We start from the raw sequence: 13,726 nt of genomic DNA, 5'->3' as shown, positions 1-13,726 counted from the left end.
GCAGTCATAAAATCCTTGCATGTTATGGATTTCATTAACATTGTACTCCCCTAGGATTCCCAATTGTACAATAACAGGAGTTCTTTAAATTTTAAATACCACAGACAGGAACAGATTTCACTAAAGCCAGATGTGGAACCCTCACCCTGGCCTTCTTACTGGTTCTAAGAGCTGGAACTGTTTGGTAATTGATACCTATTAACGTGTTTGTTGTTTAGATTACAGAAATGGAAACACTATACTATTTTTCCCCTGAAAAGATATGTTAATAAGGGACACTGGCATACATTTCAACAGCAGTATCTTGCTCATGATTAAATTAAAGGGTTGTTTTTATTTATTTAAAAAAAACCTATTTAATCACAAAATGGAAACGGACTGTGTGAAACATAAGTGAAATAAACAAGTAGGTTTAGCTTAAGGTCAGGAGATAGCAACATTCCACTGGACAATTAACTAACTTAAGGCCTATTTTTGGTAACCATTGTTGCATACATTCCTTTCATGTCTTAATTCTATTCTTATTTGTATATTAATAGAAAATATTTATGATCATTTAAAATGCACTGGAAGAAACTCAGCCCAGGCTGAGTCCACTGGAGACAATATGGTCACCCCTAGGTTCAAGTTATTTTAGCAAATTTTAAACATTTGTAAAAGAGTAACAAGAAGTGGAGAAAAAGCTGTGTGAGATGTAGTTTTGCTGTTGATCTTTTGTCTGAGCTTTTGACATATATTTCAAAATGAAAAATAAAAGAAAGCATTCATTTAGCACAGGAGGGTGTGCAGCTGATGCTTAGCTGAGCTTAAGAGTTAGTGAGAAATATTTTATGGGCACAAAGGGAGAATCTAGTTTTCCTACTGAAGAATAGATCATATGTCCACAGCTGGAATTCACGCAGATCTTTATATCACATGCAGCCACCATTTTGCTAATTTTCTTCAGTGAAATGGTCCCAGAGACATCAACACCTTAAGGAAAACAATCATATCATATGCCCTCTAGATGTCCCTCTCCAGATATGGAACTGGATTTTTTCTTTTAGCAAAAATATTAACCTTGAAGGGAGGGGAAAAGAAGGGAAAGGAGATTAGTGGTATTTGCCACATACAAAGAATGGCAAAGCAAGGAAATAAATAATTAGGGCTACATTTTCAAACACCTTTGCATATGTACAGCTGCACACATCTCATTTATACACCTGATTTGCATATGTGTATCAAGAATTTAAATTGATGTTGTAGCTATGTCAGTCCCAGGATATTAGAGAAACTAGGTTGGTGAGGCGATATCTTTTATTGGACCAACTTCTGTTGGTGAGAGAGACAAATTTTCAAGCTCAAAAGCTTGTCTTTCTCTTCAATAGAAATTGGTCCAATAAAAGATACTACCCCCCTCCCTCACCTTCAAAGGCAGACATGGCCACTTAGCCACCTAACTGTTCATGCATAAATTGGGGTCTCACAAGTGTGACTGGGTCAATAAATACATGCATTTTTGAAAATCTTAAAGCAGTGGATCTTTATCCAGCTAGTATTATAAGAGAAGTGGTTTTAACTTAGGGTGTGTCTACACTTTCTGCCAGTTCGGCAGGCAGCATTCGATCCAGCAAGGGTTGACTTATCATTAGGAAGGAACAATCAGTTTCACACATACAGAATGGGAAGAGACTGTCTAGGAAGGAGTACGGCAGAAAGGGATCTAGGGGTTATAGTGGACCACAAGCTAAATATGAGTCAACAGTGTGATGCTGTTGCAAAAAAAGCAAACGTGATTCTGGGATGCATTAACAGGTGTGTTGTGAGCAAGACACAAGAAGTCATTCTTCCGCTCTACTCTGCGCTGGTTAGGCCTCAACTAGAGTATTGTGTCCGGTTCTGGGCACCGCATTTCAAGAAAGATGTGGAGAAATTGGAGAGGGTCCAGAGAAGAGCAACACGAATGACTAAAGGTCTTGAGAACACGACCTATGAAGGAAGGCTGAAAGAATTGTGTTTGTTTAGTTTGGAAAAGAGAAGACTGAGAGGGGACATGATAGCAGTTTTCAGGTATCTAAAAGGGTGTCATCAGGAGGAGGGAGAAAACTTGTTCACCTTAGCCTCTAATGATAGAACAAGAACAAGGGCTTAAACTGCAGCAAGGGAGATTTAGGTTGGAAATTAGGAAAAAGTTCCTAACTGTCAGGGTAGGTAAACACTGGAATAAATTGCCTAGGGAGGTTGTGGAATCTCCATCTCTGGAGATATTTAAGAGTAGGTTAGATAAATGTCTGTCAGGGATGGTCTAGACAGTATTTGGTCCTGCCATGAGGGCGGGGAACTGGACTCGATGACCTCTCGAGGTCCCTTCCAGTCCTAGAGTCTATGAATCTATGAATCATGTCTAGTCTAGACACGATAAATCAACCCCGATCACTCTCCTGTCGACTCCTATATTCCACCTCCATGAGGGGTGCAGGCAGAGTCAACGGGGGAGCAGCAGCAGTCCTGCGGTGAGCAGGTCTAAGTACGTCGACTTCAGCTACATTATTCATATAGCTGAAGTTGTGTTACTTAGATCAATTCTCCCCCCCACAGTGTAGACCAGGGCTTAATTTCGGGTTCAACACTGAGGGCTGGTCCACAATAAGAAGCGGGGTCGAACTAGGGTACGCAAATTCAGCTACGTGAATAGCGTAGCTGAATTCGAAGTACCCTAGTTCGAACTATTCACCCGTCCAGACGCCGCGGAATCGAAGTCTGCGGCTCCAAGGTCGACTCCGCCATCGCCGTTTGCAGTGGTGGAGTACCGGAGTCGACCGCGGCGCTTCCGGAGTTCGAACTATCGCGTCCACATTAGACGCGATAGTTCAAACTCCGAGAAGTCGAACTCACCGCGTCGACCCGGCTGGTAAGTGTAGACTAGCCCTGAGATATCAGTGGTTTTGCTGGTTCTCTGAATCCTAGAGTTCCTACTGTGTGTAGTCAGTATAAGAACATAAGAATGGCCATACTATGTCAGACCAAAGGTCCATCTAGCCCAGTATCCTGTCTTCTGACAGTGGCCAATGCCAGGTGCCCCAGAGGGAATGAACAGAACAGGTAATGTTCAAGTGATCCATCCCCTGTCGCCCATTTGCAGCTTCTGGCAAACAGAGGCTAGAAACACCATCCCTGCCCATCCTGGCTATTAGCCACTGATGGACCATGCTTTATTCAGGTAAAATCCTGCAACACAGGTTTATTACAAGCATCACCAAAGGACGTTGAATCATAATACACAACATTCAAGATTTTCACAAATGGCTGCCTAAGTACATGTTGAGGTATCTGATATTGAAAAGTGCTGAGCAGCTGACTCGGCAATTTCAACTGACTTTAGTGGAAAGCACCTAGCTTGTTGTTCCTCAGTATGTAATTAAATAAATAAATATGATCATAATACCGATGATCATTTCAAATCAGTCACTTGTGTCTTCCTGCATTTTAAACTTCCTGGGCCAATTGGGGTGAAAAAGGAATCAAGCTACTGAAAATGATGTGGGACCAAGACATGGAATCCTTGGCTCCAACTCGCTAATCTGCCTGGGCTTCCAGTTTGTGTAGCTGCTGCCACTGCAGAATATAGATGGGAGCAATGGATGCGTGCTACTCCTTCTCCCCACCTCACTCCCAGGGCCTGATTCTCATTTACACTAAACTCTGGCAATGTAAAGGGGCCTCAAATTTACACCCATTTTGAGGCCTCTTTACACTGCTGGAGTGGTGTAAAGGGGCTTTAGTGTAAATCAGAAAGAGACCCACAGAGTTTGGATGTGTACATCTGTGCTGCTTGCATGCTCCTGCCCCAGCCACATACCCCCTCTCTGGTGAATTGCAGAGACCTGCAATGTAGAGCTCCTCTACAACGTGCAGGTTGAGTGGAGTTTTCATATGTAGTATAACGAATCTTTTAATAGGATTTTATGTTATGGGCTCAGTCATGTCAACTAGACACAACCCTGCATTGGGAGCAGGATGGGTATGGAGCTGTTTTGGCTCAGATGGCTCTAGGATTAATTCTGCTTCAGAGAGACAAGTCCCCCTGGAGACCCTAGCACACAGGGAAAATTGTCTGAGGCTATACCACTTCAGGTATAGGTAGGGCCTGGGAGAGATCAGCTGACAGTGCGCCAATATGGAGCACATGGCACTCCACCAGTTTCTTGGCTGGCATAGCAGCGGGCTGCAGCCTGAGGCCACTCTAAATTATGTTGAGGCTTTTTCGGTCCCTGGCTATGCCAGGTTTGGGGTAACGGAAAGGTGGCTTAAAGTCCCAAGCATAAAGCTTAGAACAGTTTAAGACTGAATCCATTTTGTTATGTTTTTGTTATCAAAAAATAAAACATTTTAAAAAAAAAACCCTTTTCCTGGAAAAATCTAGTTCTTCAGTTAAGGGATTAAACTATATATATGTAATTACTATAAGTGAATAAAGCACATAAACCACATGGATTAGATTTGACTAACCTGCTTGTTTTGATTATGCAGCAACAAATGCATAAGTGACAGAAAGAAAGAAAGGCAGCCATACAAACAGATGAAACACATGGAATTTGATTCTGATGCATTCCACTCTTTTCCCATACACATTCCATGGATTTCAAGCAGCATTGATTATACCAAGCCTATTACTTCTTAGGTAAAGATTGGGAGGTTTTAACTCTTATTTATGGCTAGTTAAGGGAATAAGAATCAACTGCTTTTTTGCCACATTCAAGTCCATCACTTACAATTAGCAAGTTTCCAGCAATTCAGGATATGTCTGGGCCTCTTAAGCAGGACTCTTGAGAGTCCCATTGTGTGCAAAGAATCAGAAATGTAAGAATTTTCCTTTCTTGCTTCCCCTTACTGACTACTGCTCAACATGCTTTTAAGCTTTCTTGCACATTGCAAACCTCACAGGAAGCAGCAACGTGAACATTCTTGTTGATGGCTAATGATGCATTGTTTTTGTATGTCAGTTAGTAATTTCCTATGAAAAACAACAGAAGCAGAAAGAGAGCTCCACATATTTAATCTGCTGTAAGCCTTAAATACAGCATTATTAATCTGACATAAGTGAAACTTCTCGCTGTTGCTGTGAGCAACAGAGTTTGGGTCACAATTAAGGCAAGAAGTTAAAAAGACTCAAATAATGCAGATAAGTTTGTATTTTTGTGTCTGTGTGATAATGAGTATATAAATATTAGTATTAGTCTTCTAAAATGAATTTATTTGGTTTTATTCCACAATAATTAATACAAATACATCTAACATGTTCAGGAATGATGTGACCAGCAAACTGTGGACCTGATCTTGCAAATACTTTAAAACAGGGATCCCCAACGCGGTGCCTGCGGGTGCCCGGTGGAGCATCCGCTGAAATGCCACCAAATTTCTGCAGCATTTCGGCGGCGACGCCTCTCGATGACGCCACTTGCCGCCGACAAGCGACGTCATTGAGAGGTGTCGCCACCGAAATGCCGCAGAAATTCAGCTGCATTTCAGCGGATGCTCCACTGCCGCCACGGTCCTTCGTCTGGTGCCCGCCAGACGAAAAAGTTGGGGACCACTGCTTTAAAACATGAGTAGTCCCACTGAACCCAATGAGAGTCTTCAGGTGCATAAGTGTTTGCAGGACCAGGGCTTATATCAATAGTTCTTTGGCAACAAGATTACCAGTCATACTAAAGAATGTTTTGTTTTGTGATATGGAAGAATAGTTACTAAGGGCAAGATTGGGAACAGTGAACTCATTTAATTTCTGATGAAGCAGCAAAGAATCCTGTGGCACCTTATAGACTAACAGATGTTTTGCAGCATGAGCTTTCGTGGGTGAATACCCACTTCTTGCATCCGAAGAAGTGGGTATTCACCCACGAAAGCTCATGCTGCAAAACGTCTGTTAGTCTATAAGGTGCCACAGGATTCTTTGCTGCTTCTACAGAACCAGACTAACACGGCTACCCCTCTGATACTTAATTTCTGACATAACCTAGATTTGGATTCAGGCCTTTAGAGGTGAAATTCTAGTCCATTAAGCATGGTACCACATAACTCTAGGTATTATCAGTTAGAGGGATAGCACATGCTCAGTTTACTGGACCACTTCACTTTAAGTGTATGTTAAACTAATATTGACTTTTCCACTAAACCAAAATCTCTGTTATTTGTGCCCAGAAGACTGAAAAAACAATAGACGCAGGAAGCAAAAGAATTAATCTTCTTGACCTTTTCTTTGTTATACCTTTGGGAGTCAGTCTTTTTTGTGTGTGTGTAATAGGAAATGTAAGATATTCACTTGCTACAGTTCTTACATTATGCACAAATATTTTACTGTATTATTTTGTATATTCTTTACATTTTCCATTGTCAACTTGAATGCACTCCATAGAGTTTTATTAATATTGTCTCTGCAACATAATCTTCATACCTGTATCCATTCTCTACTGGAATCTTCTCCAGGGGTCCATCCATTTTCAGCGTAATTTAGCCGGGACCTTTCTGAAGACCAGTTGGTGCTATACTGGGAGGAGACAGTGATTTGGTCAGAGTGAATTTCTCCTGATTCCATACCTAGTGGTTCCATGCACTGGAAATCTGAAGAAAAATAAATTACCATAATTACTATAGTCAGCTATTTCAGTTTAGTCTCAGGAGAATGAGAACATGTTTTCCTGTTCTGAGTATGAAAACCTAAAGATTTTTTTTTATATGTGACTTTGAATTCTTTAGTAACTTTAACTGAGGCAGGACTGGGCTTGTAGTGTCATTCTTAACGCTGTCACTTGAGTTGTCATGGCAATTCCTGCAATAATAATGCTATACAAATATTTTTAGCCCAGCATTGTAGCCATTTCAATACAGGACAATCAAATTCTCTTTCCTAGGATAGCAAAATACTTCTGTGGGTGGATTTATAACATAAAACAATGTATGCTTAACCTATAATTACACACAGAACTGGAGCAAACAAGTCAGAAGACACATCAAAATTTGTAATATATGATTCTTTGTAATGTATTAGAATCAAATATAAAAATACTTTACAATTTATTATTACAAAGTCCATCAATTCTTCCCACACCCCGGATATTGAGGAAAACAAATCAGGTTTGAATCCAGCCCAGGTTTTTAATGACTAAAAGGAGTTACCATTCCTTTGATAACTAGTTGTATGTTACATGAATTGATGGTCCCCATCCAATCTCCGTAGACACAAACATTACCATGGCAATTTAGCAATAATTGGCTGCCTAGTTAGTAGTCTTTACAGACTGGCCAAAGGCTGAATGGGCCATGGGGACTAAATTATCCTCTGACCCATAGAGAAGATTACTCCTCTCAGGGTTGAGGCATATTTACATGGTGGTGTGGGGATGCTTGCATTTTTACTGCCTATGCTATATCTGCTGGAGGAAGGGGGCGGTGGAAGGGGAGGGGAAGGGGAGAGAATGGACTTTAGTTTCCAAATCTGTAATACAGTGCATTTCATACCCATCCTCTCTAAACTGGAAGTCAGATAGGCCAGTGCCTTTCACAAGCTCTAAATTTAGACTAGATACATGCGGTAAAATATCTAAAAACCCAGTTCAACGGAAATATGACTGGATATGATTTTTCTTTTATTTCCTGTAATGCTGTTAAATATATTTAATTTTTTGTTATGTAACTGGAATCTTTAATCTTATACTGGGGAGAGGTTTCCTTGTGTTGCCATCATGATAAATGGCCCACAGGAAAACCAGGATGTCACCTATAACTTTAAAAAAATCAACAGTTTTGTACTGTGAGACAGCAAACTGGAGTGTGGTAATAAGAGCTATTAATTAACTCAGGGCTAGAATAACATGTTTGTACACAAAAGAGTAACACTGAAGGGGAGGAATTTTAATGGATGGATGAATGAAAATGTTTTTAATTGAATTGTGACAGCTAGCACAGTTTGCAAATGTGTATTTTTCCTGTGCAAAATTTTGACTTTTCAGTAAAAAAAAAAAAAAAAACCCTGAAAATTTTCATGTAAAAGCCTTTGGCTGAAAACCAAAAAATTCATTTGGGAAATGCTGTCATGGTGCCTCCTGGAAATTGTAATGTGGGTGCCTCGTGCCCAAATTTTCCTCTATGGGTTGAGCTCCCTGGCCAGACTACATCTCCCATGATTAGAGTTGCCAACTTTCTAGTCGTACAAAACCAAATGCCCTAGCCCCACCCCTTCCCTGAGGCCCCGCCCCCACTCACTAGATTCCACTACATCCCCCTACTCACTACACTCACTCACTCCACGCTCCACTCTTGCCCGCAGGCACCGCCCCCGCCTCCCCGGCCAATGGGAGTGCACAGCTGGTGCTCGGGGTGGGGGCAGCACATGGAGCTCCAGGGTCCCTCCGCCTAGGAGCTGGAACTGCTGGCCACTTCCGGGGCATAGTGCGGTGCCAGCCAGGACAGGTAGGGACTAGCCTGCCTTAGCGCCGCAGCATCGCTGACCAGACTTTTAATGGCCTGGTCGGCAGTGCTGACTGAAGCCGCCAGGGTCCCTTTTCAGCCAGGTGTTCCGGTCAAAAACCGGACACCTCGTCACCCTACCCATGATGTACCACATTCTCCCCAAATCCTGAGCCACCAAAGTCAGTACCAGGTTTACAATGGTGCCAGTGGTGCTGGGCCCACACTTTGAGGGGGGCCTATTATAGACCTGTCTAACCCATCCATTCAGCTGGATCTGGTCCCTCGCTCAGGGCAGTCCAGCACCCAGGCCTGGCTGTGTGAGTGGTTCCCTACCAGCAGGTCATGCACGCCACCCAGCAGCCGGGCTCTGCTATGCAGGCTGGGCGGGACTCCTGGCTGCGGGACCGGTGGGTGTGGCCGGCCTGGCAGGCTCTTGGGGGTTGCATCTGGGGGGGTCTGCCCCACTCCCCAGTGGTCTCTGCTGTCCACCAGGTGTGGGATCCTCCCTACCTCCCCAGGGCTGAGATGCCTGGGACTGGTGCAGAGACTGGGCAAGTCTCAGCCAATGGGGTGGGGGAGAGCAGCACGGGGGTGAGGGGACATGGCTGAGGTCTACCAGACAAGTGGGTTCAGAGGGAGCCCAGCCTGGACTGGCTCTGCTCCTGCTCCAGCCTGGCTGACTGCATTGCTCCCAAGGGGCTGGAGCAATCCCTGCCCCGGGACCGACCCGAGCCGTGCTGCTGGCTCAGCCCAGCAGTCATGGTCACCTCCCAGTGGGGCTGGTGAGTGCATCTGGGGGGAGGGAGGGGCAGGGCACAGGCTTCTGGGAGAGTGGGGGAGATATGTGTGTTCTGGGGCCCTGGGCAGTGTGGGGGCTGGTGTGGGAGTGCTGGTCATAGAGCCATGGGGGAAGTCTGTGTATGTTGGGGCACTGGACAGTGTGGAGTTTGTGCTGGATGCTGTGCAGTTGTGGTGGGGGGGCTGTGGGGAGATCAATGGGTAGTGGAGCATCAGGGTGCTCTGGGTATAGGGGTGTGTATGCATTGGAGGGTGTTGGGCAGTGTGGGGTCTGTGTGGGGCACTATGCAGTTGTGGTGAGGAGTGTGTGGGGGAGTCTCTGGGCTGGGGGGCACTGGGCATAGCAGCTCTGGGGGGCACTGGGCATATGGGTCTGTAGGGGATTTCAGCAGGGGGGCACAGGAGTCTGTGGGGGGGTCTCTGGGCAGGGGGGTGTTGGGCCGGGGGTGGGGTGGGGTGTGGCGCACGGCATGGGTCCACCCTGAGGGGACGGGGCAGGCCAACGTGCATCTGGCAGCTGCTGCTCATTTGTAAACAGTGCCCATGCACTGGGATGGGTGGAGCGGGGCCATCCCTGCCGCACCGTGCCCCATTGTCCCTGGCCAGCCCCTCGCTCCAGGGACCCCCTTCCCCGGCACCATACTCCATTGCCCCCATGGGGGCCCACAGATATGTTTGGCACCAAGCCCACAAAAGATTAACCCAACCCTGACCACAGTACTTTGTGGGAGCCCCTGGAATCTCAGCTGAAAGCAGTAATGACCACTTGGGGTAAAGGAGCGGTTGCCTTAGCTTGGAACCAGTAATAGACTCTGTGTGTGGTTTAACCACTAGAGTGAACAAAGACATTAGCATGGATTAAACAAGAAATCTATTTCTGTGGTTACTGAAACCTATTTTTACTGTTTCACTGTGAATAAATGTGTACACACACACACTCTCTCTCTCTCAGGCCTGGTCCATGCTAGGCAGTTAGGTTGGTTTAACTACATTGCTCAGGGGTATGAAAAGTCCACATCCCTGAGCAATGCAGTTAAACTAACCCCCAGAGTCAACGGGTATGTCTACACTACGGGATTACTCTGAATTTACAGAATTCGATTTTTGGCAACCGATTGTATAAAGTCGAGTGCATGCAGCCACACTAAGCATATTCATTCTGCGGTGTGTGTCCATGTACTGAGGCTAGCGTCGACTTCCAGAGCGTTGCACTGTGGGTAGCTATCCCATAGTTCCTGCAGTCTCCCCCGCCCATTGGAATTCTGGGTTGAGATCCCAGTGCCTGATGGGGCAAAAAACATTGTCGCTGGTGGTTCTGGGTACAGCCTCACCCCTCCATCCGTGAAAGCAACGGCAGACAACCATTTCGCGCCTTTTTTCCTGGGTGAACTGTGCAGACGCCATACCACGGCAAGCATGGAGCTTGCTCAGCTCAAGACAGTAATCATGAACATTGTAAACACCTCGCGCATTGTCGTGCAGTCTATGCTGAACCAGGACCTGAAAAACCAGGCGAGGAGGAGGCAGCTACAGCAGCGCGGCGACGAGAGTGATGAGGACATGGACACAGAATTCTCTCAAACTGCAGGCCCCGGCGTGTTGGAGATCCTGCTGCTAATGGGGCAGGTTCTAGCCCTGGAACACTGATTCTGGGCCCGGGAAACAAGCACAGACTGGTGGGACCGCATAGTGTTGCAGGTCTGGGTTGATTCCCAGTGGCTGCGAAACTTTCACATGCGTAAGGGCACTTTCATGGAACTTTGTGACTTGCTTTCCCCTGCCCTGAAGTGCCAGAATACCAAGATGAGAGCAGCCCTCACAGTTGAGCGAGTGGCAATAGCCCTGTGGAAGCTTGCAACATCAGACAGCTACCGGTCAGTTGGGAATCAATTTGGAGTGGGCAAATCTACTGTGGGGGCTGCTGTGATGCAAGTAGCCAAAGCAATCACTGAGCTGCTGCTACCAAAGGTAGTGACTGTGGGAAATGTGCAGGTCATAGTGGATGGCTTTGCTGCAATGGGATTCCCTAACTGTGGTGGGGCAATAGATGGAACCCATATCCCTATCTTGGCACTGGAGCACCAGGGCAGCCAGTACATAAACCGCAAGGGGTACTTTTCAGTGGTGCTGCAAGCACTGGTGGATCACAAGGGACGTTTCACCAACATTAACGTGGGATGGCCAGGAAGGGTTCATGACGCTCGCGTATTCAGAAGCACTACTCTGTTTAAACAGCTGCAGCAAGGGATTTACTTCCCAGACAAGAAAATAACTGTTGGGGATGTTCAAATGCCTATAGTTATCCTTGGGGACTCAGCCTACCCCTTAATGCCACGGTTCATGAAGCCATACACAGGCAGCCTGGACAGTAGTCAGGAGCTGTTCAACTACAGGCTGAGCAAGTGCAGAATGGTGGTAGAATGTGCATTTGGACATTTAAAGGGTTGCTGGCGCACATTACTGACTCGCTCAGACCTCAGCCAAACCAATATTCCCATTGTTATTACTGCTTGCTGTGTGCTCCACAGTCTGTGTGAGAGTAAGGGGGAGACATTTATGGCGGGGTGGGAGGCTGAGGCAAATCGCTTGGCCACTGATTGCACACAGCCAGACACCAGGGCAATTAGAAGAGCACACCAGGAAGCGCTGCGCATCAGAGAAGCTTTGAAAACCAGTTTCATGACTGGCCAGGCTACAGTGTGAAAGTTCTGTTTGTTTCTCCTTGATGAAAACCTGCCCCCTTGATTGACTTATTCTCTGTAAGCAACCCACCTTCCCCTTCGATCATAGGAAAATAAAGTTACATGATTTTTAAATGATAGCATTCTTTATTAATTGATTATAAAAATAGGGAGAGAACTGACAAGGTAGCCTGGGTGGGGTTTGGGAGGAGGATAGGAGGGAAGGAAAAGGCCACTAAAAATTTTCAAAATAATGACAGCCTTTTGCTTAGGCTGTCCACTGGTGTGGAGTGGGCGGGTGCACGGAGCCTCCCCCACCGCATTCTTACACGTCTGGGTGAGGAGGCCGTGAAACTTGGGGAGGGGGGCGGTTATACAGGGGCTGCAGTGGCACTCTGTGATCCTGCTGCTGTTCCTGAAGCTCCACCAGACACCAGGCCATGTCCGTTTTCTCACGCAGCAGCCCCAGGCGTTGCATCCTGCCTCCTCTGATCTTCCTGTTGCCACCTCTCATCTCAAGCATCTCTCCTCTCCTCACGTTGGTCACTCCTGTCCTCACGTTGGTCCCTCCTGTCCTCACTTTCACTGGCATCTTTCCTGTACTTTGATACCGTGTCCTTCCACTCATTCAGATGAGCTGTTTCATTGCGGGTCGATTCCATGATTTCAGAGAACATTTCGCCTTGCGTCTGGTTTTTTCGCTGCTTTATCTGAGATAGCCTTCGGGATGGAGGAGGGAGGCTTGAAAAATTTGCAGCTGCGGGAGGGAGGGAAAAAAGGGAGAGAACTATTTAAAAAGATACATTTTACAGAACAATGCTTATACTCTTTCACGGTGAACAACACTATTCACATTACATAGCACATGTGATTTCACTACAGGGTCGCATTTTGCATCTTAATATTGAGTGCCTGTGGCTTTGGTATTAGAGATCACAGACGCAGGTCCGGGCAACAGAATTCAGCTTGCATGTGGCCATGGTAAGCCATTGTCTTTCGGCTTCTGCAGCCTTCATAAAAGCAGTGCCCTCCTTTCCCACATACCAAGCAAAGCCCGTTGAGTGCTGCGGTTTTCCTGTTAACACGCGGCAGCAGAAACCAAACTAACCCCCCCACCATCCAATTCTCTGGGATTGCTTTATCCCTCCCCCCAACGCGTGGCTGGTATCAGGGAAGATCCCTGCTAGCCAAACACGAAAATCTCAGCGCCAATGCCCCCCTCATCTCTCCCCCATTCCCCCCCGGCTTGGCTAACTGCAGGGAAGGATTTATTTTCAGCCACAGACAAACATCCCAGTAGGAATGGCCACCTCTGTCCCCTTAATTAAATTCCCGTATTTCAACCAGGTTACCATGAACGATATCACTCTCCTGAGGATAACACAGCGAGATAAAGAACGGATGTTGCTTGAATTCCAGCAAACACTGGGACCATACGCTGCCAGGCTTTGTCATGCAATGATACCAGATTACTTGCTACTAGCATGGCGTGGTCAAGTGTCCTACCATGGAGGACGGAATAAGGCTGCGCTGCCCAGAAACCTTCTGCAAAGGCTTTTGGAGTACCTCCAGGAGAACTTCATGGAGATGTCCCTGGAGGATTTTCGCTCCATCCCCAGACATGTTAACAGACTTTTCCAAGTAGCTGTACTGGCCGAGAATGCATCCCAAGTCCTCAGGGCAAATTAATCATTAAAAAAACCGCTTGCTTTTAAACCATGTTTTATATTTACAAAGGTACACTCACCAGAGGTCCCTTCCATGGCTTCATGGTCTGGGATACTGCCTTGGAAGGGTTG

At 46.0% G+C, this 13,726-nt stretch overlaps 1 protein-coding gene across 1 annotated transcript in view; it reads right to left on the bottom strand.

Moving 5' to 3' along the window:
- Positions 1 to 13,726, bottom strand: part of NRP1 (neuropilin 1) — a 144,116-nt gene that overhangs the window by 51,165 nt on the left and 79,225 nt on the right. Inside the window, 1 exon segment of the mRNA XM_039522272.1 lies at positions 6,434 to 6,600. Coding sequence (XP_039378206.1) covers positions 6,434 to 6,600 — 167 coding nt within the window.

This window comes from Mauremys reevesii, linkage group 2 (assembly GCF_016161935.1).
Source record: "Mauremys reevesii isolate NIE-2019 linkage group 2, ASM1616193v1, whole genome shotgun sequence".
Lineage (NCBI taxonomy): Eukaryota > Metazoa > Chordata > Testudines > Geoemydidae > Mauremys > Mauremys reevesii.
This window is presented reverse-complemented; position numbering and strand designations above follow the sequence as displayed.